The sequence below is a fragment of the Anolis sagrei genome, chromosome 4, assembly GCF_037176765.1.
Source record: "Anolis sagrei isolate rAnoSag1 chromosome 4, rAnoSag1.mat, whole genome shotgun sequence".
In the NCBI taxonomy this organism is placed as follows: Eukaryota; Metazoa; Chordata; class Lepidosauria; order Squamata; family Dactyloidae; genus Anolis; species Anolis sagrei.
Window position 1 is genome coordinate 25,358,698 of NC_090024.1, and position 26,383 is coordinate 25,385,080.

The window sequence follows — 26,383 nt, forward strand, 5'->3', positions numbered from 1 at the left end:
CTGAAAAGTGGCATAAATATGTATACCAAACACTGGAAAAAGAACATAATTTAGATCCAACAATCTATTTAATTAATATGGTAAAGACACTGAAAGCACAATGATGATTCATATAGTGATTATGACATGCCTTGTGGTTCCATTTTTCAATAATATATTTATCATTACTACCATAGTAAGTGTACAGTTGCCATTCATAAAGGAAGGAATTGGAATCGGAGAGTAGGAAAATAAAATGGAAGGTTTCGCATGTTTGTGTAAGAGCCTACAAAGACCATCCCAACTTGTGCCACAGACCATGATATTCCTGAAATGATTGATAGGCACTTCCTCCAGTTAACTTGGTTCCCTGCCCTGTCCCTTGAAGTTATGCTAGCAATATATATAAAAAATGAATTATGCCATTGTTAATGCCATTGCTAGTATTTACATTCATTTACTTTTCAACAATGGTAAATGGTAAATAAGTACTGAAGATTCTTGGGTGAAACTGGTTATTTGAATCCATTCTCATGTGGATTTAGGACCTCATCACATTGGGCTCCAGCTCCATCCTAGAACACTTCCAAAATGGAGCCAGGACAGAGCCCAACAGAGCCCATCACATAACACAGGGCTACTTCCAGTGGGGCTCCATTCTGGAAGCATCACAAGAAATAAACTAAAAATCCGTGATGTGGAAAGCAATGATGTGGGTCATGGAGTGACCGTTTCCACCACTGCCCCATGGATTTGAGTGTGTGAGATCCAATTTCCCACCCACACCCCAAATCTGAAGCTTTATGTAGGCAAGCTGGAGAAAGTGTTTGTTTACTCTTTTGATTCGGCTTATTTTGTTTCTACTGTTTATTATGTCATTATTTATTTCATTTTGTATCAAAAGCATTGCATAAATTAGTATAAAATTGATAAAAATAGAAGGAGCGCAGGCGGCTAAATATCTTTGACCAAAAACGGGCAACAGCAATGGCATTGTCTGTGCCTCCAACAATTCTTCATCTGTACATGAGGCAGGGCATAGTGGACAAGCATACAGATGCGGAGTTGTCTGTTCCGCTCCACACACACACAAGGGTAGTGCCATTTTGCCTGGTTGTCTTTTGATCTGCCCACTCCACTTCTGAGTCTGTTCAGGGACTTCCAAGTTGCCCATTCTTGGTTTGCCCCAGGAAGAAGACCCTTGTGGGGGCCATCCAGTTGGGATTTTCTGGGTTAGTTGCCCAGAGGGATACCCTTGAATGTTTGTCATCTTTTGTTGGAAACTACCCTCAGTCCCTACTCCCACCGGGAAGATAGGACAAGTTATAAATAAAGATGATGATGATGATGATGATGATGATGATGATGATGATGATGATTGACTGGTTTGTACACCTACAGGAAGGTAGATGGGATTGCAGTATGGGGTTATTTTTTGGTTTACCTTTCTTTTTCTTTAGATCCCAGTTGGGATTTGATTTATGAATCAACTTTCAGATATGCTAGTTAGAACTTACTCATCAGAGATCACAGTTATTGTTGGGCATGAACAAATGACATGAAGATTAGATTACTTTAAGTTAACTTACACTGGACTGGGTTCAGTTTGGTGCAATTGGGTATCACAGTACTTCATAGTATTCACGGTATTAATATTATATATATATATATATATATATATATATGTGTGTGTGTGTGTGTGTGTGTGTGTGTGTGTGTGTGTGTGTGTCCTAATATGTCTTGTCTCAATTATCTTAAATAATGCATACTCATATAACATACTTATATTTTTCAAAGAACCTTTTTGGCATTCAAATGTCGTGAAAATGACACATTTCTGACTTAACATCTTTATTGCTCAGATACTATCGGTGTATCTGCAACAGAGCCCAAGTGGCGCTAACACAGTCTTTTTCTTGAACAGTGTCATTCTGGCCTATAACTTGGGGAAGAATAACAGGCCTTCAAATACAAATGCTAATTGCATAGGCATTGGTGACCACCCTCCTCCCACCACAGAACCCAAGAATGACAAAAGGTCACAACTTGCTTATTAGTTTCAAATGATAACCGGAGTTGGCTGCCATGCATGGGTCTTGGATCAGGAACTGGATAGCCCACTGCTGACCGATGCCACTTAACTACACCAGGTGGTGCAGCTGTCTACCAGCCGACGCAATATCAGGACACCATTACCACTGTACTCCTATTAAGCCACTGGGCGCTCCTTCTCCCATGGGGAGGCGGAGTTACACAAGTCATATCCAGAATTCATGCCAAACACCAGCAAGTTGTGACAAAGATCAAAACTCTTAACATAACCACAAAATATGTAAACGGTTCTGAGGGGGGGGGGGGTGGGACAGCTGAAGGAGCACTGGCTGGGGAGTGGTCCAGCCTTAAGTAGGCTGCAAGTGGTTCAGAATGTCAGCTGGCTTGGCCAATGAGGGGGCAGGGTGGGACCTGCTAGTGATTAACTGGCTGGCCACTGTGCGGAAAGTGTGCCTGCTGCAGGGGGCTCCTGGAAATAAGGAGCTTCCCTGGCACAATGGTGAATAGGAGCATGCCCACCACTACAATACCCTTGCCCAGTAAGTCAGGCAGGGCATTTTCATCTAAATGATAGCTATTGACAGACGTGAAATATCTGAGTTTGTTGTTGTCACTTAACTCTGTGAACTGATCATCTGTAATGCTCACAACATAGAAGGCTGGTCACTTACCATAAATTCATAATTTACAATATTACAATTTGATTTTGCAAAAAATGTTTACAAAACATTCTGGTTTGTTGAATGAACATACATGTATATACATGCATGCATACACAACTTTTGATCCTTTCCAAATCTCTCAACATTGGTTAGTAGTGTGGGCTATGCCATGAAAGTATTGTCCAGAATGTTTACATTCACAATGTAATAATAATAATATTTTTATTTACTTTTGCAAACTAACTTTCCTTAAGAGCTCTTTGAAATGGACTAGTATAACTAGCATCTCTGTTTCATAATATTTATTAGCCAAGCTTCTCAAGAATTAATTAACTGCATTTTCTTTATAAGCACTATGAGTAAACATCTGCTAGAATTACAGATAAATATATATTTCCCCAATGGAACTGTAAACACTCCTGTGTGTGGACTATTGTTTAAGCACACCAAACTATTTTCAACTTGCATATTTAATGTTGAGTTCCTATGCCTTGCTATTTTTATATGGCTGCATTTTTTTCCTGATTCTCAGCTTTGTGTGGAGGAGATGTGAGAGGACCAAGTGGAACTATTTTATCTCCAGGTTACCCTGAACTCTATCCCAATTCACTCAACTGCACATGGACTGTGGATGTTACTCATGGAAAAGGTACAGAATTTACCTATATTGTACATAACCATGATGCTTTCTACTTCATTTTAGTGCTGCCAACTCACCTCTCTTTCACATTTCATAAATCTTTGTGATCCATCAGGGACAATTTCTTACTATGTTATATTTGTACTCATCTGTTCCTAGTATATATATTTCAAAATTTGTAAAGAGAGAAACAGTAAAGTTGTTTATTATAGTCAAACAAATGATCTATGATATCAAATTCACAATTCCAAACAGTACCAAAAACCCATTTCACGCACAGAGGTTGGAATAGGTGCAGAGATGTGCTAGCATGGGACAGCATTGACTCAGCAGAAATCTCAGACTGTAATGCTGGGTGCAAACAGTTTTTTGTTTATACACGCCAGTGTTGTAAATTATTTCTGACTAAAATATTTCAATATTACAGTATTTGTCTTGTGAATTATCTCCTCATTTTAAACCAATACAGTTCACGATATTGAGCTAGTCTCGATAGGAGTACCATTTGTAGATCTTGTTAAGTACATGGGTCTAGATTGTTTTTTTGACACAGCTAAACATGCTTATTTCAACTTACAACATCCTAAGACGTTTTGAGCCTACCTACCCCAAAAGTCCCAAGCCCTGTCTTGGAAGCTAGTTAGGGTCAGACCTAGTTAGTGGATAGGAGACCACCAATGGATACCAGGTGCTGTTGATTAATGCCTAATAAAACTAATAAATTCATGGGGTTGCCATAAGTCAACAGGCAACTTAAAGGTGCATATACACACATAGATAAATTGAGTCAATTTAGTATTCTTATAAATATCTCTGTATCCAGGATTTTCAGACTGTGTACAATGTTATGACTATGCCCTGATATATACAACCCCCCCCCCCCCCCCACACACACACACGCACACACACACAAACACACAATCTTTCAGGTTGGCTGGCTTCTGGTGCTCAATTTGCTGCATTTTGCTGTCTCTTCAAAATTTCTGTCACATTAAACATGGCTAGATTGAGATTTGGTGCAGGGTAAGAGTGAGAATAGAGAACCATTGTTGTGTAATAGAGTGCCAGATTTGAACTGTTGGGAAAGCAATGTTTGAATACCCATGGAGGTATTTTAGGGAGTCATACTCAGCCTTGAAGGATGGCAGTAGCAAACCCATCTGATCAAATCTTGCCAAGGTTTGCTTTAAGGTCAACATAAGTCAGAAATAACTTGAAGACACATGACAAAAAGAAGATTGAAAATCAATTATTTCAACAAAGTGAACTTTGAGTGGAAATGTGTATCTGGGTGGTTCTCTTGAAATCCTCTGTCTCGGTTAAAACTGAGCAAAGACCCTCAAGACATCGTCATCATTCATAGGTATCTAATATTCATGGGTATCTATTAGTATGTAATAAATTCATTCTGGTCATCATTTGTCCTAATAATTTTGCTTTTGCTTACATCAGATGATGAAAGAGTTATAACTTAAAACAAAATCTGGAGTGCATTTCACTATTAATTTATCTTGAATTATATACTCACACGACACTGGGTGAACCATAAAGAAGAAGAAAAACAATTTTAGTTATAGTGATATATACAAAAATATTCCTGAGAGCTAAAACATAACATTGTGGTTGTTAAATGAGTAGTAATACCTGGAATTTATGGAATCTTCTTACTCTCACCCATGTCCCAAGATGTAGAATAAAAGCTTTTTATTTTGTTTTGTGTGTGTGTGTCAGGGGGTAATTTTTCATTACTGAAAAAAAAATGCTTTTATTTTTTATAAAGGGTAGATGGGGGAAGCTGGGGATCTTATGGCAAAAGCAATGTAAATCTTGTTTAAATTTCCAAGCTTGTGTTTGTAGTGGAATGTATGAGTTTAATCAGTGATATATTTGCTTTCATGTTAACTATGTGATATGTGAGTCTAATTATATATCTTTTTTTTCTAATAGGAGTGCAGTTCACTTTTCACACCTTTCATTTGGAAGATCATCATGACTACTTACTAATCACAGAAAATCGCAGTTTTACTCAGCCGTTGGCACGCCTGACTGGCTCTGAACTTCCATCAGCAATCAATGCTGGTCTCTATGGAAATTTCAGGGCTCAGTTGCGCTTTATTTCTGACTTTTCAATATCATATGAAGGATTTAATATTACCTTCTCGGGTAAGGGAACAAAATATCCAATCCGTATAAACTGAAGAAAAAACTGTTTTATAAGACAGTGCTGTTGTGAGTGAGAGATCTGAGATGAATGTTTATTCTGACAGATACTTGCCTTTAGAATGGCTTTTGTTGTCACTTACATAAGGCAAATATTAGCTTGTTGATTGTGGATTTGGTAGGTCAGAAAAATGTGGCTTAAGAAAATCCTAATAAATTGTACAGAACATTATTGGCTTAGAAAATTATGCTGCTTCAGAGAGATTTCAAGTCTAATTTCAAAAAGTGATGTTCTAAATCAGACCTTGAGAAAAATGGTCATGCTTTTATGCTGTACAGTTATTTTGGTTGATTTTATGTTTCAGACTCAGATACATTTATTGCCCTTATAGGAATTGTTCATACTCCTCTCAGAAATGCTATGGACATTTATTGGCGCAGCTTCTAAATTGATACTGAATTGCCTATTTACTTATATGAGCATTTGTTCTGACAATTTATTTGAAGGTTAAATTGATGCTCAGATAAAAAATATATTCTTTGTAATAAAGCATAAGGCAAGATGGTAAAAAAAAAAACCTTTAAAGCAATTGTGAAGATTTTTTATTTGTCTTTTTCAATTTCAGAATATAATCTCGAGCCCTGTGAGGATCCTGGAACTCCTCAATTTGGGAGCAGAATAGGATCTAACTTTGGAGTAGGAGACACTCTAATCTTTTCCTGTTCATCTGGATATCGCTTAGAGGGGGTGTCAGAGATTATCTGTCTTGGAGGCGGCCGAAGAGTGTGGAGTGCACCTCTGCCCAGGTGTGTGGGTACGTGGTCAGCTGCTTTCATTTGCTTGTATGTGTAGTCATTGTCCATGGAGTTTCAACTATACCGCATGGATAAGCATGATAACATGCCTATTAATTTTGATACAATATAGCCCTTACATCTCCCATGTCTTTTCATCTTAATTTGTGAGATGTTTTGGTTCCCTACACAGATGTCTAATGTTGATTTTTGCATTATATGTTCAGACAGAATTATGTTTTATTTGTAGAAACATCATCTGCATGAAGAATTGAGTTTTGACTAAAATTCTCCTGAGTATATATGTCTCCCAGTATATCAATATATTAGTTTTATGTTTGGCAGCACAAATCTGTTGCTTTCTGATTGGGAGTGTTCAGGTGTATGGGATTTGTTGGTAAAATAAACTGAACATAACCCATCAGATTAGTAGTGCCTAGAACAAAGTGTTTCAAGTTAACTTGCATACTAAAGACTCCTTGAATTTTCAGTGATTTGGAAATCATTATAAGAAATGTTCTCAAGCCCACCTGGAACTCATGTAGGACATTGACCTGGCCATTAAGGTTTCACAGTTCTTCTGAATCAAAGATGAAATTGTTAGGTGAAGCATACAATGATGCTGAGCAACTCCAAAGTAGCTTTTTAGCATTGCCCTTCTAGTTATACGTGCAGGTAACTTCTAGGATTATATAAATGCTCACAATCTGCAGGTAAACAATGACCCCATCTATTTATATTTCCATAGTATGTGAGCTCTAATCATAGAATTATTCTTTATTAGTAACTGCAACTATGCATGTGAGCAAATGTGGTTGTAGTGATGAGTTCAGTTATCTGACTGCTTTTTCGAAGAATGTATAGAAATCTTTAAATTCCTGGCTGTAAATGCTTTGGAATCTTGTTGTGACTACCACAGGACTAGTGGATGAGCATCATGAAGGTGGGGGTACAGCTCATGAAATCAGTCACACCTATCTCAGTGGTCTGGATGGGGTCACTAAAGTTCATTTAAAAAAAGAACTACATGACTATCTGAAAAACTTAGATAGATAGATAGATAGATAGATAGATAGATAGATAGATAGACAGAACTACATGATTACGCAAATTGCCAGCAATGTGTACAGCTGCCCAAGTATCTTGGAACATATGTATCAGCACAATGGAAATAAGGAATGAAAATGTAATTTGTCATATGCCAGTGGTGGTGAATCTATGGCATGCAGGTGGTCACCTGCCTGTCTTCCCTCTTACCATCTGCCCCCCCCCACTTGTCTGTCTGCCCCTCTCACCTGCCCCTCTCGCCCACCCACCCCATTTGCCTACCCTCTGCACCCCCCCCCCCATTCTCCTGCTTTCATGCACCCCCTGCTTGCTCACTTGCCTTCCCTGTTTGCCCATCTTGAGCTTGCCACCCCTGGGCTCTACCTCACTGGGCTCACCACCTGCTCACTCCCTGCCCTCTTGGCCCCCCTGCCCACTCCCCTGCTCACCACCCTCGCCCTCCCAAGTGCTCACCCCACCCCACAGAATTAATGTCCAATATGTTCTTAGCTACCAAACAAGTGTGGTTTTCTGGATTGACATATTAGGGAGAAAGACATCCTCTTCTGTATTTACACTGTTGTTAAGCTAAATGTACAGCTTCATAAATTTTGGGATTCACAGTTATGATAATGACACAACTGCCATAATTGCAAATGCTCCCTAAAACACCTTTTAAGACCTGGGCATCTTCACCAACCAAAGGAGTTCTGCACCATTGGCAAGCCAATTGTTGAAGGATAATGTATACACAGTTCCCTCCTACTACAAGCCCTAAAACAACAAACAGTTACAAAGCAATCTTCTGTTAACCACGATGCTTCACTGATGAGAGAGAGTTGAATATGTCATCATTCAACATCTCATTTAGCAGTAATGCAGAACTCCTTGTCTTGGTGCAGCTGCCTGGCTTTTAAGGTGGGTTTGGGGGGGGGGGGGTCAGGGAGATGAAATGTAGCTAAATTCTCACAGCTATATCCCAGGCAAAATCCCATACACTGTTTTCATGTCTTTACATATAAAATGCAGTACCAGTATATTTAATAAAATATATTTTCTAGTCAAGGTGACACTGACATGAACAACACATGATATTGTTTTCAATTATTAAAAATAGTGGTAGATATAGTAGTAACAGCAATAGAGTGTTTATTGGGGTAACTGAACTCAACATGTTTACATTTAGAGAGGTGTTTTTTTACCACCATCAAAAAACCAGTAGGAGGGGAGTTTCCTTTTCTGTGTAGTACCAGGGATAATAAGACTATGTAACAAAATTTGAAAAAAATAAATAAATCTGGATTTGAAAGTGTTATTTCCTATTCAATTGTGTGCTACTTGCTTTGAAAGTAGTTGCTGTACTCCAGAAACTTCATTTTTGTGGCTGAGGGTAGTACGATTATTTCCTTCAGTGCAGGCACTTCGTTTGTAATCTTCCTGAATGAAAATATGCAATTTTTAACTTTTCAATGGGCAGACTGCAACAAAAAATTCAGTTTAGTAAAACATTTCCTTGTTTTTATGATAGAATCAATTAGGAAATTACATTTATAACCCAGAAACCAAAATTATGTTGCATAGTGTAAGAAATTTTGGCAATTTTTTTCACTTAAAACCTTTGAATGTGAAATTGTCCTATCAAATTACTCTTTATAGATGGCTTCTTGTTGCCACAATACCCATTATGCATTACTTGTACTCTAAACTTAGTTATAAGTTTGGGCAAAAGAACATTCCAATATTCTGAAACTTTGTTCATTATAACTTTTTTACTGACTGCCAGCAGAATAAGATCATTAAAAATGAAATAACGTAGTATTTTCATCTCTTACTCCATTCTTTCTTTGAGTTATACTGCACATAATACTCAGTTGCTCAATTCCTTCAATGTGGTTTCATTACATTTAATAAAACATTCCTAACTCTATCTTAGTGTAGTTCTAGACTGAAACTTGTTTCATTTTATTTAGATATTTGATTATTTTTCCCTTTGATTATGTTCATCAGTTTGGAACGGTAACTCATCCTTTCACATTGTTATATATGCCATCCACAACTGTGCTTCATTTTATTGAATCAGCAATGAAGATGATTTATTATTTCTCAAGTATTATTGCTTGAGTTTATTTCCTTGTTTTCTCAAATAGTTGGAAACATAGAAAAGCAGCTAAAGCCAAAACAGTTGAGAATTGATATTTGAGAACTGATATTTAAATAATTACTGTTATTAATGCTGCATAGTCACTAAAATTATCAGTTTACTGTAGTATAATAAATAAACATGATGATTTTCAAAATGGATTCATAATAGTATATGTTTGTATAGGAAGACTGCACAGGAGCAGTTATGTGTGTTTGTTTAACAAAATAGTGTAGTGACTCGCAATTACAAATTGATTTGTATAACTGCTCTCCTCTAGAGAGCCACATATGTCAATGATATAGTATTTGATTGTATTTGCACTCCCATATTTACCATTACTGAAATAATTGATGTTCTCAATTGAGCTATACATCAAATTCTGTTTTACTTGCAGCGGAATGTGGGGCTTCTGCAACAAGTAACGAAGGCATTTTGTTGTCCCCTAATTACCCACTCAACTATGAAAACAACCATGAATGTATTTACAGCATTCAAGTACAAGCAGGGAAGGGAATCAATATTTCTGCCAGAACGTTTCATTTAGCACAAGCAGATGTTCTTAAGGTATGTTGCAATGTTGGGATATGTTCATTCTGTAAAAACATATGTTATTCATTCTACCATTATAAATACATTAAACATGTTTTTGTGTGGGTGGACTTGATAGTAAAAGCATGAAATAAGTCAGCACTGCACAGTACTGTTTTTTCTCCATTTCTATTATTCATTTTATATTTTTATGTTAATGTGTGATCCATGATATTCATAGAACTCTCCTCCAGTACGACATTTCAGCTGACTTGATTTTTTTCCTAACAGCTTTCTGGTTTTCTTCTTATCAGCTTTTGTCACTATTTAGCTTATTTTCTCCATCTGGGCATATCAACAGCTGATCATCCTTTTGGTTTAAGTCCACTTGCATTATTAGATATCAAGCTCTTTCAGACAGGCCAAAAACATGGGACCTGTCTCGGTTTTACCTGAGGTATCCAAACTTACTGAGGGGACTGTTGGCAGTGCAGCACCCTCTGGAGAGCTCTCCCGACACATGAAAATGATGTGTCAGAAGGTGGGGGGAGGTGGAAGGTAAATCTCAGGGGGGCATATAGCCACACACCCCTCCCAGGGAAAGCATGGGGCTTGGATCAGGGGTGAACACTAAATTATGTAGGGAACTGTGATTTAACATTTAATATCCCAGTTCCTTCCAGGATTTAGCTATGTCTGGAAGGGCCCACAGTTAAATTTGAGCTCAGCATTTTCACAATAACTGATTGAATGCCTTTTGGTTTTGGAGGTTTATCTTGTCATGCTTTCTTTTGCTTCATGTTGTACTGTCATATCATTATGGGATTTTCACAGCAAAAGACATTCAAAAGTGGTTTGCCAGTGCCTTATAAACCTACCATTAATTAAAAAAAGGTAGCACTATGATGGGAAAATTATAGATCAGATCTTGGCAGAAACAAAGTTCAGATGGACATTGTATATTTTCCAGTGGATAGAATGGACCATCAGATATATAGAGATGAAAGTGGTGCCTGCAATAAAGTAGTGCAGTGAGTTATATTTCTTTTAGCAGTCTGTACAGAAAGCACTGCTTTCTTTTATAACTCTTACTTTTGTTCTAACTTTCTCTTCATTTTTAGATAATCAAATCTGAATGTAGTTCACACTACATTTATTAGTACAATTTTCTCTTGGTGTACATATGATACAATAAATGCAGCTGATTAAGAGTGTGAATAATACTCACATAGTATGAGACCCAATTTGCGCTGCCATATAATCCAGTCTTTGAATTTAGAGTATCTGCCTTGAACTGATTATATGGCAGTGTAGACTCATATAAGCCAGTTCAAAGCACATAATTCAGATTCAGAAACTGGATTATGTGGCAGTGTAGATTCAGCCTGAGTTAATTTAATTCTAACATAGAATCTATTCACCTGTATATATTCTGAAAATTCATAGGGAAGCCATTCTGAAAGCATCATTTCTGTAAATTAGGTTGTTTCATGGTGTATTGATTTAACATAAAGATACTTTGCATCTCCTGTTTCACAAGGAAGAAGAAAATGATACTGCTGTTCTTCACAAAAGAAAAGAAAGTTATATATATTTCGAGAGAACCTTCTAGTGACCTTCATTCAGTGTGGTGTAGTTAGTATCTATTTTTAGTGGCTGAAGGACTGTTCACAGTTGTACTATTTTGTATGTCATCTTGATATTGTTGGTAGCTTTTGCCCAGAATGGCTCGGAATTTATTTGTATTGAATTAGATTGTACACACAATGTATGTGCCATTGCTTTATGTATTTATTTAACTGTGTGTGTATCAAAATGTGTTCGGGAGAATACTAAACATAGTCCTCAGTACTATTCTAACTGACAACAGAAGTAGTATCTGAGACAAAATGTAGGCCTGTGACTCATTACGTTTCTTCTCTTGTATGATTGTAAACATCTTTGCCTGGTGAAGAAATTCAAAAGCTTACATGTTGCATTTTGTGCAACCCAATAAATGTATTGCTATTTTGTGGGTTGTAAATTTTATTGTATTTCAAGTAGACATAGCAGCAGAACCTGAAAAGAACTTCCAAAGAGGCTAGATTGTGTTTTCTCAATAGCTTTACTGAACTTATAAATGTGCTTTGTACATATATGTTCCCTTAAGGCTGGTGCTAAAGTACCACACCTGTTAATGTCAAAGCTTTTCATCAGAAAAAGTAACCTTAAAAACTAGGAGTGAAAGTATAACAGAGTCAAGTACAAATTATTTCTATATTCTAAACATTTATATCTTTTACAGCATTTACCAATAATACAATTGCAATTCCACTCTAGAAAAATTAAATGCTCCTTTTGATAAATGGCTTTGAAACTGGTTCACTACTAAAATATAAACACAGAATGTGTTTGAAATATTTCCTCCATCTCAGTTACATTTCAAAGGTATTAGGGGCTGTTTAGGGAGCTGGGGATGAAATGAATAAATGTAATCAACTATTATCAACTATTTACATACAGATTACATCATCCTTCCAACTGATTATAGTTAAGGGGAAACAAAAAACTGGCACCTGTTTTTCTCATGGCCAGATACCAATAAATAAATAAATAAATAAATAAATAAAATCAAGAATACATAATAGCAAAATAACTCCTTGGGAAAGGACATAGAAAAAATTCCCATTGCCATCCCACCAATCCTTTTGACACTTGTATATGGATAAAAAAAATTGCTTATTATGTTAGGATAATACCATTAAAACATTGGCAGTGGGAAACTGAACACATATATCCAGCTATTTCTATGTAGGGTTTCCTTTTTCAAAAGTCAGCATGGACTTTAAAAGGAAAAAGGTTTGTGCTTATAGACCTACTTGTGTAAACCTATCAAAGGAAATGCAGAAATCTTGATCTGTCTCATTATTGAAAGATGGAGCTTACTTTGCATTTCTCCATTATGACTATTTAAATTATCAAGGGGCAATTTGTTTTACAGATATATGATGGGAAGGATAATACAGCACACATGCTGGGCGCATTTACTGGAGCTTCACTCCGAGGATTGACACTAAGCAGTACTTCAAATCATATTTGGCTTGAGTTTAATTCTGATTCGGAGGGAACAGATGAAGGTTTCCAACTTGTTTATACTAGTAAGTATTTAATGGGAAAAGGGGAGAATAGGCCAAAAAATGGCCAGATCCACTCTGCGCCAAATGATGAGACTGAAGTAACATGTTCACTTTGTACTCTGTACAATATGTGATCTTTAAATCACACAGAAGGAAAGTGTTTCTGTCAAACACAATTTCTAATCCGATAATACAGGTGGCCTTTGTTTCTTCCACAGGTTTTGAACTTTCTCATTGCGAGGATCCAGGTGTGCCACAGTTTGGGTACAAGATAAGTGACCAAGGACACTTTGCTGGTAGTACCATCATTTATGGATGCAACCCTGGTTACACTTTGCATGGAAGTAGCCTCTTGAAGTGCATGACAGGAGAAAGACGGGCATGGGACTATCCTCTTCCATCTTGTATCGGTAGGAGATTTTTTTTTTAGCTTTTGAAAAAGCCTTCTGTCATATAAAGTACATAGTAAATGGTATTACTTTTAATTCCTCTTTTGCCCATCCTCCAAAGTGCTCAAATAAATGCATTTATTTATTCATTCATTTGTTTAACCACTCCTACATTTCTCTCATCGCCATTTACATTTTAGAACAGAATATATATATGATCTTACCTTTTATCTATCTTTTTGGTGTCTATATTAGGGTGACTAATTGTGAATGATCCAAGGTAATCTAATGGGCTCCATGTCTGAATACAGCAGAAACTTTCTTACTGCATTCTGGTTATTATATCACAGTGACAGTAAAGCAGAAATAGAAACCGGGGCAATTATAGTCATGATCATTTAGGTTATAACATGATTCTTCATCTTTTTGCAGTGATGACACTCTTCAGAAAAAAGGGGCTATGCATCAGGGCATTTCCGTATAATAGAAAAAAAATGAGCAAGTCCTCAAAGTAGATTGCATAGAAAAGGGGCAGCAGACTTGGCAGAATCATAGATTTGAGAGAGAGCTCAAGGGCCATCCAATCTAACCCCATCCATCAACTTTTACTTACCTGGCTTCTTGTCCTCGGACTGACTGGAAAGGTGCTAAACATCTCTCTCTTCCAGATGCCTTATCACATATCTTACAATTTTTTGCTATTTTATTAGAAAACTCTGTTGGTATTATAGCATTGACAGTTAAGTCAGTATTAATTCATGAGACACATGCATTCTGCTACTGATATACTTGTTTTTTCTTGATAAAATTGTTTTAGATTTCTATCTCAGGTTTGTAAAAGAAAATACATTTATATATACAGTAGCTACTGTGGATTTATTGTTTTTATAGTAAAATTTCCATTGAATAATTGATCATTTCATTGTGAGGTGATATGTAGATAAGACAATTAAAGTATATACATATTTACACATACAAACACATATGTATATAGACATTTTCAAAGGTGAAAAGTGATTTTTACCCAACCCACCTGATCATGTTGGGCTCTCTGTTTGTATCTGTTTAATTATATTTTGAGCACTTAAATTAAAAATTGCATAACATGACTGTGAATTACATTCTGCAGCCACCAACATTGTTCATCTGCACACTTTATTTTGTATGCTTTAAGTGTATACATAGGTATTAGAGCTGTGCAAAATGTCACTTCTACCTCGTATGTTGGATGTATTTCATAAGATAGATACATGGGACAGGATATTAAGAAATGTGGGCAGTGCCCATGCAAAAAAAAACAAAAAAACAAAACGTAAGTTTTAAAACACTGAACTATGACTTTTCAGAAGAGTTATGTAAGCTTTGTAAGTTACTCCAGGTCTCAGTTACAGCCACCACTTTTTTCCCCAAAGGGTGAGTTTGGTTCCTCCAAAGGGCCCTGAAAAAGATGGTGAGGTTGGAGTGGAGTGGAAGGAGAAGCTCTTTTCCCAAAGGAGGGAGCGATGGGGAGATGGGTGGGCCCCATTGTGGCCTTGTATGTAAAGTACAAACTTCAGGGTCTTTATTTGTGAGACAGATTAATACATGAAAAGGTCGTAATTGCCATAAACAGAGGTGGCAAAGAAATCTTAATGAAAACTTTATCAGAAATAACTTCCATTTCCACTTTATTTTCAACAGCTGAATGTGGAGGACGCTTTAAAGGAGAATCCTCAGGAAGAATCTTATCTCCAGGCTATCCTTTTCCTTATGACAATAATCTGAGGTGTATGTGGATGATTGAAGTTGATCCAGGAAATATTGTCAGGTACTCCAGTGCAATCTTCACTTGTGCAAGGGCCAAAGCCCCAAAACAAGAAATCTGTATTTGTGGTAACTAATAATATCATTGGCATTCTGAGTGCAGTTTATAAGATTTAAATCTAAAGTCCTATATTCCCACATGGGAGAAGCTGGCATTAAACCTAATAGGGCATAGCTATGAGTAGAAATATATAGGAATTCAGTGTAATACTTGCAAATCATCAGAAGCCAAGCTATTCAATATTTTACAATAGATGTATGCACTTGTTGAAGCACAGAGAAACATGAATAGACTATTTGTCTTAGGCAATGGCATCTCAGCATTTACTTATTTATGCATTTGCCTTCATTTCTGCTCTAGCTCATGGGCTCAGAAAAGCTCAAGGTTAATAATACTGTTTGCAAGTGGCTTTGTCTCTAAGACAATTGAATTATCCAGAGGATACTGGAGCAAAATGAAATGAAATTAATCTTGTTCAGTCACTAAAATCCTCATTGGATTAGAACAGCATTGGAGAGTTTGGGGGCTCATTTTTTTCAAGATTTACCACCTTTTCCCTCTGACTTCTACATATTGGAGGGTTAGAATTGCAACAGAAAACTGGTCATTTTCATATAGGCTCCTTGAGCCATTTAAAATCCTAATTGTGCAAAGTTCTAAATTTTATAGGCAGGCAACATGAATAAACTAGACTGCTGCAAATCTTAAACTTCCAAATCATGACAAAATACATCTAACAAACACAATACTACTTTCTCCATTTTGCCTTTTTTGTAAAAAGAAAAGAAAAGAAATGAGGCCAATGTGCTAATAAGCTTTTTCAAAATTTTCACTCTCAAAGCTCCTGTCAATTTTAGAATAGACTGAGGCATAATCCAGACAAGACCTTACTGGTCATTAGTCAATAGAAAAACCAACTTGGGATTAGGACTACATCCTATTCTAGATGGCAATGCTCTTCCTCTGAAAGATCAGTTTTGCATTTTGGAGGTGCTCTTGCACCCATACTTCTTCAGGAAAACCAGATTGCTGAAATGGTCAGGATACCCTTTACCCAGTTTTGTTTGTTGGGGAAAACAGACCTTTCTAACAGGGGCTGCTTTGAAAACTGGAAGCTGCAGAAAATGCAAAACACTAGTTTTGCAGGAACTCTACTGGCTTCCAATTAGCTTCTGAGCTCAATTCAGAGTAATTCTGTTGATCTACAAAGCCCTTAAGAACTTGGAGCCAAGGTACCTGAAAAGCTAACTCCTCACATGAACCTGTAAGATATTTGAGATCTTTAGAGGAGGTCCTCTATCCTAGCCCAATACCTCATGAAGTTAGGTCGCTGAATTGTTGTAATAGGACTTTCTCTGCAGAAATATAGCGACTGGAATTCCCTATTCAAGGAAGTTAGGCTGGTCAAACTCTTTAAAATGCAGTGGGCAGCCAAAACAGCACTTTTTCTGCATGGTATTCAATATTTGAAATTGCTGTTCGAACAATTTCAAAGCTAGATTCTGGGGGTTGTTTTAAAGCATTTTAGAGTATTTCAAGAATTTTTTTCAAAAAAATATATTTTTTATTGCTTTAATTGGCTTTTGTTGCTTCATTGCATTAGGAGCCCTTGTGAACTGGGAAGCATTGCATGCATACATGCATGCATGCATGCATACACACACACATATATAATATTTCCTCATAAAAAGATAATCTAACAAGCTATTCAAAGGAAACTTTCCTCTATATATAATTGTGTCAATAAACCGGTGGTGAGGTGGTGCAAGGCTAGGCGGAATGGGTGATGTGTTTTTTGCTCTCTAGTGCTCTGTCCAGGAGGTAGATACATGGTATTTAATAGCTATAATATTCCTCCCCTCCACTAGTGGTACTAGCAGTAACAGTGGCAATCTAACTATCCACCCCAACATTTGGAACAAGAATGACTGGGTGGAATATAGGAGACTAAAATTCTATTCTTGGTGTGATAGCAATAGTGTCTGAAGCTGTTTCCCAGAGACGAAGAAGTTTTCAGCCCCAGGTACTAGGTAACCTGTATCTGCAGTAGTACAAATGCTTTGTGTGAGATATTTATCTCAGCAGAAAGCCCTTACATTGGAGTATTCCTTGTTTAAGAAAATCCTATCAAATTAATTGGGTTGCCATAAATTGAAAGTAATAACTCCTTGCTTTTAACGAATTACTTTGATTTATGTGTATTTATGTGTATATTCTTCTTTGTGATTAATGACATTATGACCAAGTCTGACTCCTTAAAACATTTTCCCCATGTTTACAGAGCTTGTTTATCAAATGTTAAGATTATAGATTTTATTCTGAGCATAGTTACAGTTATTTTTGCGGTAATTAGAGGTCCTGTGACATGATAATTCAGTGCTGTCATTAACAGCCTCCAGTTCCTTGCATTTGATACTGAAGCATCACATGATATTCTCCGTGTCTGGGATGGTCCACCTGAAAATGACATGCTGTTAAAAGAAATCAGTGGCTCCCTTATTCCAGAAGGCATCCACAGCACTCTCAACATAGTTACAATTCAATTTGACACAGACTTCTATATCAGCAAATCTGGATTTGCCATTCAGTTTTCAAGTAAGTTTATGCATGCTTTAATGCAGTTCTGAATTGACTGATCTAGATGTTGTTTCTTCATATATTACTGTTTCTTCACAGTGATAATCTGTAAATAAGCATTCATCTTTGGGTTTTTATGATTCCATGACTCTATGATATTCCTTTGGTTTATTTGCTATTTTGAAATAATTGTTGTACTGTGAGAAAGGCAATTATATTTTTCAACAAATTTATCAATTTTGATGTTCTTTATAAAGTTGTCAAATATCATATGCAGTTCAAATAATTAAGAATTAATATATTTATATTATTTTCTTCTTGAATATCTGAGCTCAACTATAGTATTTTGTCAGTGCACAAATGCTTAAGAAATCCTTAAGTATATCTGCTTTATATGAGACTCAGTATTGACAATGTGTGTGGCAAAATGTAAAATAAACCATGTGTAGTTCACATTGGATCAGCCAAGGAAAGAAAATATGCCACACACGTGAACAGTAAAGAACAAGTAGTTTACTCTTTTTAATTCAGAATAACATATGTACAATATTATCAGTTGCATCAACTCACTACATGTCTTTTTAGAAAGATTTAAATTGGTACTTCTTTGTCCATATGAGAGATCTTCTTTTTAGCAGCCAAGAAGCAAATCAGTTTGTATCTCTCCTTCTCTCTTCCAACTGACTTCCCTCTGAACACCTGCAAGCTCAAGCCTGTAAAATGCAACAGTATCAAAGTTCTAGGCTCAGACATCACCCCATGCATTGCCCGACCAATCAGCTTCATGCATCTTTTTGCACACACAAACACACACACACCAATTCCTTGCATGCTCCAACAATGTGCTACTTTGGATTTCAAATCATATATAGGGTTGCATCTAGACTACAATTCTTCCAGTTAAAGATCAGTTTCTATTTATGGAATGGGAAAAAAGACCATAATTTAGTATCCAGTTGAGACTTTCCACTTGTAGTTTCTTATTCCATCTGTGACACCTATGCTGATAATCCTTCCTGAGTCCCCTTCAGGGTTGAGAAGGGCAGGATATAAATGCAATAAATAAATAAATAAATAATCAAGCTTTCTACAAAGGTTTTCCAGGATTATAGTCTTTGTATTTTTTGTTCTTTTTCTACCATGAACAATTCTGAAAGTAAAACAAACTTTTGTGATCTGCTTTACGTATTCTCCAATTCACTCATAACTCATAACTCTTGAATAGGTAAGATTGTGATTTGTCTTATTTTAAGATAAGTGGCATTGTATCAGCATGGCTTTTTAAAGGAATACTTTATATCTCTGTTGCCATAAAACTTAGATCTGCTTCTGGGCTATCTTCAAATTCCCAGGTAAATGGCGACATCAGGAAGAATGTCTTCTGACACTCTTGGGTGGACTTTGCTCTGCATAAAGCCTCATGTTGTTGTTTAAACTATTGGAAGATAAATATTTTTCCTCAGTTTTTCAATAGGGCTGTGCACTAAACCTCCTAATTGGTAGAGAATCTAATTTAGTGGTTAAGATTTCAGCCTGATTCAGATTAGAATGATCTGGACTCACTCAGTTCAGTTATAGATCCCAAAATCCAAATCTAGATCTGGGAAACTGTATTGGCATTCTCTCATAACTGAGAAAGGGGAGGATTGAGAAACAAAAAGTCACTACTTTTTTCTAGCATCTACATAAAATGTGTAGACATGGTAGGCTCTTAAAGAGGAATTAGCACCATCCAGTTTCAGACAGGTGATTCTAGTTTTTTTTTCCTTTTCATTTGAGTATAATATTTGCTGTTTTTCACAAACGAAAACAGCTTTTTAAAATCTGTGGTTGTCTGATCAATTTTTTTCAATTCATTTCACACATTTATTTTCTTGGTACTGTCTTCCTAGAACATCATTGTAGTGTCACACCACATGGAAGTGAGACTGGGTAATGAAAACATGTTTTATGCATGTTTTATGTCATTAATAAACTAGTGGGTAGTATCCAGACCCCCTTGACAATTCTTCAGTCTCTCAAAAAGCATTTGGTGACCTGGCCTGGTACTGGAAAACCTGTCTTTCTTGGGTCAATCTATCCCCCACCTGATCTCTTCCAAATATACTGTTTAGCTTATAATGAGACTGGATATCCCACCTTCCTGGCAGCTTTGGCTTTCATTCTTTTTCTATCCACAGCAAGACTCTTTGGTGTTGCTTCATAAGGTGTTATTCTGGGCTGCTGGTGCTGCAGTATTATTTACATTGGCCCATTTGCTGCTGATAGTAATAGCAGATAGGAATCTTGTGATCTTATTCTAATTCAAAATAGTTGCAGGCAACAATTTGTGTTTTCTGTGATTCTACTTGATACCTCAATAACTACAAAAAGAAGAACAATTTTGTGGAGATAGATTATAATGTGTTTCACTGTCACAGATACTCATTCAACAAATTGAGACAAAACAAAAACATACAGTATGACCCCCCCCTCCCCATACATGGGAGACAGGTAGGCAGGATTTTTGGGGAAAATGGTGGTATTTTTTACCTTTTACACAGAACTTTCTTTGCCAGTTATTGCAGAATATTGCAGTATCACTCAAGCAGTGCTAGATCCTTAGGAGAAACATTGCTCTCTTCTATATACCAAAAATAAATAATAAAAATGAAAGCAACAGTTTATTTTTAGCAGGGCAGCAATAAGCACATCTATATAACCTTGAATGATTTCTGGAGAATGATTTGAAACACATTTCTAGTGCCAGGTATGTTACTTCCCTCCTCTCAAATCCAGATAAATATGCTAGTTGTCTTATACAGGAAATGTAGAAGTCCATACCAAATGTCTGAAATTAAAGTTTGCCCTTTCAAGATAAAAATAGCTTGGTACATCCATTCACCCTTTCCTACCATAAATCATTCTAGATACTAAGAGTTATTTTTGATGAAGAGCAGCTATACTTTATTAAGCTACAAAAACATTTTTATATCTGATATAAATGCAGAATCATGATATCAAAGAGCGGAAATGCTCTTGCACTCAGTTCTGAGAGAATTCTCTTTATCTTTCTCATTAATCCTTTCTCTGCCGTTAATCCTTTCTCTTTCATTAAATTCTGTTAACGTTGACATCTGATCCAAATGAAGTGCAAGACAGTCAGAATGTTCCCATAGTAATCGGTAGTATGATTCAAAGGCTTTGATTTGTTGACAGTCAAAATTCTTTGAAGATTTTGGATTATTGCACATATTCCACTTTCTCTATCCCTTTTTCTCAATTCAAAAGAAACTTAGTATGTCGGGGTGTTCCTGAAGGAAAGCTGCACAGCAGGATCTGTATCAAATCAGGTTGTCAAAATAGATTTCTAGTTGATCAAATGAAGACTTTTTGTGGAAAATATAAATCCTTGAATTTTATTCAGCAAGTCTGGTATTTTAACAAACTACACTATTTCTGGAGGTTTTTGGTATTTTGACAAGAGCAGCAAAGACATTGCCAGGAAAGATATTTTTACATAATCCCCATGGTTGGAGGCCACGGGTTTTCACATGTAAAGCAAAGCCATAGGCCCCACCCCCTCATGTGCCTCTTTGCATCTTTGCACTGTCATCCGCTTCCAATGCAATGTGAGTTTTCCTGATGCTTTTGGACTGGGTAGGAATTTTATCTCCTTTATCTGGTTTGTTTTTGTTTTTACAACACAATACTCTATTGTGACAACTGTTATGATCGGCTAAGGGTGATATCTGTAAATAGGTTGTCATTTGACAGGTAGCAATGAGAAAGTGTGAGACTTCAGTGTACACCTTGAAACCTATTTTAGTGAACTGAACTTCATAAATCTTGGGATCTAAAGGTGGAGCATGGAGTTTACCCTTGTGGCTGATCTGCTCTCACTTTTATTAGAACTTGGCTGGAGTATCTTGGATTTATTTTATAGTAAATTGCTTTTTCTGGGAGCAACCCATCTAATTGCAGTAAGAGCTTAGGTGTTTCACCCAAGAGAAGACTGAAGAGGTAGTCCAGGCTTTAAACCTGGTCTCATCTGGAACCTCATCAGGTTTACTCATCCCATTTGCTCCTTTCAGATCTAAATAATTTAGGTGGAAAATTGGTCAAATAAAGTGGCCCATATTTAACCCAACTTTCTGGGTCTTGTTATGTCATGGTTGGTAATCAAATAGTTAAATTGTGGCATCATACAAAGGTAATTCCAGTTCATCCATTATTATTGGTGTTGATTTAGCCAAGAGGTTGGCACAAATTATCTTCCCATGGTTTAAACTGAATTTAATTTCATTTTAGAGCAAATAATTGGGTTTTTCTTAGAAAGTTTCTGTTAACCAGGCAAGCATATCCTAAAATACATATATAAGATGAAATGTCAACACATTTTACATACTTTGTGAAAAACTATAGATAATTCTAAAAGAACTAAGTTGACCACATAATTTTATTTCCCAGTTATTATTCCGAGAACAAGAAATCGCTGTCAGGACAGACTGTTGATAAACAGAATAATTCCCAGTTGTCCTCCAAGTGCATGAAAGTGAAAGTTGTACAGGATGAAGGAGGGAGGGAGGGAAGGAAGGATACCCAAGCCATTTCACATGTGATATTGGAGAAGATGTCTACAGGTACCATGAACTGTCAAAAAAAGACAGGGTGTCTAGGAGCAAAACAAAATATAAGCTTTCATAAATGTCTAAATGGAATGTATCATACTTTGGAGGTGTCAGGAGAAAACACAACTCTGAAAAAGATAATAGTGTTTTTTGGTGGAAGGCAGTAGCAAAAAGGGAATATTACTTTACAGATGGATTGTTTCAATAAAAAAGATAACAGCCTAAGATTGCAGGAACAGAAATTCCTGACAACTGAACCTTATGGTGGCTTCTTGTTCATAATCATAAGCTAAGGCTCACTTGTTGGTAGATGAGAACACTAATGCAAAATTGAACTGGGTACAAGCATTAACTCTGTTTTGGCAACACATTTTGTTTGCAGAGGCTAGCAATTTTTGAGAAAGTGATCCTCATGTCACTTCCACCCAAAAAGGTCCTTATAAAACATATCAAGAAATATTGAGCTGCATGGCTAGGTGTGCTTCATTCCTGCAGAGAAAGCTATTTTTTGCCAGGTGAAATATGCCAGGTGGCGGCAGGGGCAGCATAGCCCGCAGGTGAGCCTTGCACCTCCTTCTTCATCCTTGGGCCCGAGAAGTGGCTGGCAAGCGCAACTGCCGCCGCTTCCGACGTGGCCACCTCGGGCCTCCATTTTCCTTTGGACGAGTGAACTAGCTGGTGAGCACTCCCTCCACCACCGCCACTTCCAGCAAGACCACCTCTGGCTCCATCTTCAGCCTCCGGGAGTGGCCTCATTGGAAGGGGAGCGGCAGCTGGTGCGCTCATCAGCCACTTCATGTGAGTCCACATGGAGCTGGCTATGGAGGCCTCTGCAGCCACGAAAGGCAGGCAGGCAGGTCACTGCAAGCAGAGGTCCTTCGCCACTGCATCGGCTGCATCCTCCGCTTGCTCCTGCAGAGGCATGTGCTGGAGTGCGCAGCGAGTGGAGGATGCAGCCGACGCAGCAGAGGAGGACCTCTGCTTGCAGCAGCCTGCCTGCCTGCCTGACGTCCATGGCTACGGACGCCTGCGCAAGCCTGCGCTGGCCTTCACAGCCAGCATAGGCCTCTGTAGCCAGCTCCATGTGGCCTCGCTTTTGGCAGCGATCAGCCTGTATGGCTGCTTGAATTCTGGGGCTGTGGAGGCTTGTGGAAGCCTGTGCTGGCCTCCTTAGCCAGCTCCACTCGGCCTCGCTGCCTGCCTGCATGCCTGTCTTCAGAGACCAGGAGATGCCCTACTGTAATTGTGCTTTTGCTGCATGAAGAGGGTTGGACTAGATATCCTTTAGAGCTCCTTTCCAAATCTATTATTATTTTTATTCATATTAATATTAAGACTGGATGGCCATCTGTTGGGGGTGCTTTGATTATGTTTTCTCTGCAAGAAGGCAGAATGAAGGGGGTTGGACTAGATGGCCTTTAGAGCTCCCTCCCAACTCGATTATTATTATTATTATTATTATTATTATTATTATTATTATTATTAAAGCTGGATGGCCATCTGCCAGGGGTGCCTTGTGCTTTCCTTGCATGAAGGCAGAATGAAGAGGGTTGGCTTAGATGACCTTTAGAGCCCCCTTCCAACTCCTTTTCTTCTTCTTCTTCTTCTTCTTCTTCTTCTTCTTCTTCTTCTTCTTATTATTATTATTATTATGCATATTAATATTAAGGTTGAATTGCCATCTGTTGGGGGTGCTTTGATTGTGCTTTCCTTGCATGAAGGCAGAATGAAGAGGGTTGTCTTAGATGGCCTTTAGAGCTCCCTTCCAACTCTTCTTCTTCTTCTTCTTCTTCTTCTTATACTTATACTTATTATTATTATGCATATTAATATTAAGACTGAATTGCCATCTGTTGGGGGTGCTTTGATTGTGCTTTCCTTGCATGAAGGCAGAATGAAGAGGGTTGGCTTAGATGACCTTTAGAGCCCCCTTCCAACTCTTCTTCTTCTTCTTCTTCTTCTTCTTCTTATTATTATTATTATTATTATGCATATTAATATTAAGGCTGAATGGCCATCTGTTGGGGGTGTTTTGATTGTGCTTTCCCTGCATGAAGGCAGAACGAAGGGGATTGAACTAGATGGCCTTTAGAGCTGTCTTTCAAATCTATTATTTATTTTATTCGTATTAATATTAAAGCTGGATGACCAAGTGTCAGGGCTACCTTGTGCTTTCCCTGCATGGAGGGGGTTGGACTAGATGGCCTTTAGAGGCCCTTCCAACTCTAGGATTCTATGAAAGGAGTCTAAGAACCACAAACTGAACATGGGACAACAAAGAAACAAAATAGAAATGATTCTAACCCATCCACCCCCTTCCAACTGTATGGTAGCCTCACTTTCTAGGGATTTGGTAGTAACCTGAAACAAATCAGGCAAGTCTACCTGGGATTAGTACAAGTTACAGGAATGCTGAAGATAGCAGCAACAACAGCTAGAAAAGTTTAAAATTAAAGTGAAGGAACATAAAAGAAGGGGGAGGAAATCTCCCTAAGAGGGAGTACTGCTGCTGAATCTGTGTGGAGAACATTTACGTTTGAAATTATTGCAGATTCGTCTTGGGAACATTTTATTTAATATTTTCATCTGTAATGACCTTGGCAATGAACAAAGCAATGCATTCATGAAATTTGCTAATGGCATAAAGTTGGGAGGCATTGTTGAAACAGAGAGGATAGGAAGATTAGGATGCTGTTACTAGATAACTTCATGGCAACCAGTAATTGAAAAGGAATGAAATTTGCTAGTACCGTGTTTAAGGTGGGGGAACAAGGGAGCATTTCGAAACAACAATAGTAGAAATCTTTTTTTCCCTGGTCTATCAGCTGGAAGTAAACTAATATTTTGCAGATTATGGGATCTTGGAGATGAGAAAAGAGAAAAAGACCTAAAGATTTATCCATTACAAAATATGATTGAGCAATGAATGCTTTAAAAAAGCTAGAAGAAAGTGAAATTTATTTATTTATTTATTTATTTATTTATTTATTATTTATTTCATTCACTTATACCCCGCCCTTCTCACCCCAGGGGGGACTCAGGGCGGCTTACAGGGGAGGGCACAATTAGATGCCCGAACACACAACAAGTAATACAAAAAATAACAATTCAACACTTCAATTAAAACATCAATACATAGTAAAATCCTAAAAACCTAAAACAATCTCATGTCAGGGTCCATATATCAGAGTCCATCAGTCCATTCTACTCCGTTTGCCTTTGTCTATTCCCAGGTCCTTGAGTTAATTGTCAGAGTGACCAAAAGCTTGGTCCCACATCCAGGTCTTTAGTCTTTTCCTAAATGCTAGGAGGGAGGTCGCCGATCTAATCTCCCCGGGGAGTGAGTTCCACAGGCGGGGGGCCGCCACTGAGAAGGCCCTGCTCCTCGTCCCCGCCAGCCTCGCTTGAGAGACTGGCGGGGTCGAGAGCAGGGCCTCCCCAGAAGATCTTAAACTTCGAGGTGGGATGTAGAGGGAGATCCGTTCGGACAAATACACTGGGCCGGAACCGTATAGGGTTTTATAGGTCAAGACCAGCACTTTAAATTCTGCTCGGAATTGGATTGGCAGCCAGTGGAGCTGACGCAACAGGGGGGTGGTGTGCTCCCTGTACGTCGCTCCGGTGAGCAACCTGGCTGCTTCTCGCTGGACTAGTTGTAGTTTCCGAGCAGTCTTTAAAGGCAACCCCACGTAGAGTGCGTTGCAGTAATCCAGCCGGGATGTGACAAGAGCGTGGACCACCGTGGCCAGATCCGACTTCCCAAGGTACGGGCGCAGCTGGCGCACAAGTTTTAATTGTGCGAAAGCTCTCCCGGCCACCGCTGAGACCTGGGGTTCCAGGCTCAGCGGTGAGTCCAGGATCACTCCCAAGCTGCGAACCTG

General features: G+C 37.8%; 1 protein-coding gene across 8 annotated transcripts in view; it reads left to right on the forward strand.

Moving 5' to 3' along the window:
• Positions 1-26,383, forward strand: part of CSMD3 (CUB and Sushi multiple domains 3) — a 661,396-nt gene that overhangs the window by 452,751 nt on the left and 182,262 nt on the right. For all 8 annotated transcript variants that reach the window (XM_060775796.2, XM_060775789.2, XM_060775791.2 and 5 more), the window contains 8 exons: positions 3,226-3,342; positions 5,281-5,496; positions 6,120-6,308; positions 9,873-10,042; positions 12,987-13,143; positions 13,341-13,532; positions 15,192-15,318; positions 17,708-17,910. In XM_060775796.2, the coding sequence (XP_060631779.2) occupies positions 3,226-3,342; positions 5,281-5,496; positions 6,120-6,308; positions 9,873-10,042; positions 12,987-13,143; positions 13,341-13,532; positions 15,192-15,318; positions 17,708-17,910 (1,371 nt within the window). The remainder of the gene's footprint in view (positions 1-3,225; positions 3,343-5,280; positions 5,497-6,119; positions 6,309-9,872; positions 10,043-12,986; positions 13,144-13,340; positions 13,533-15,191; positions 15,319-17,707; positions 17,911-26,383) is intronic.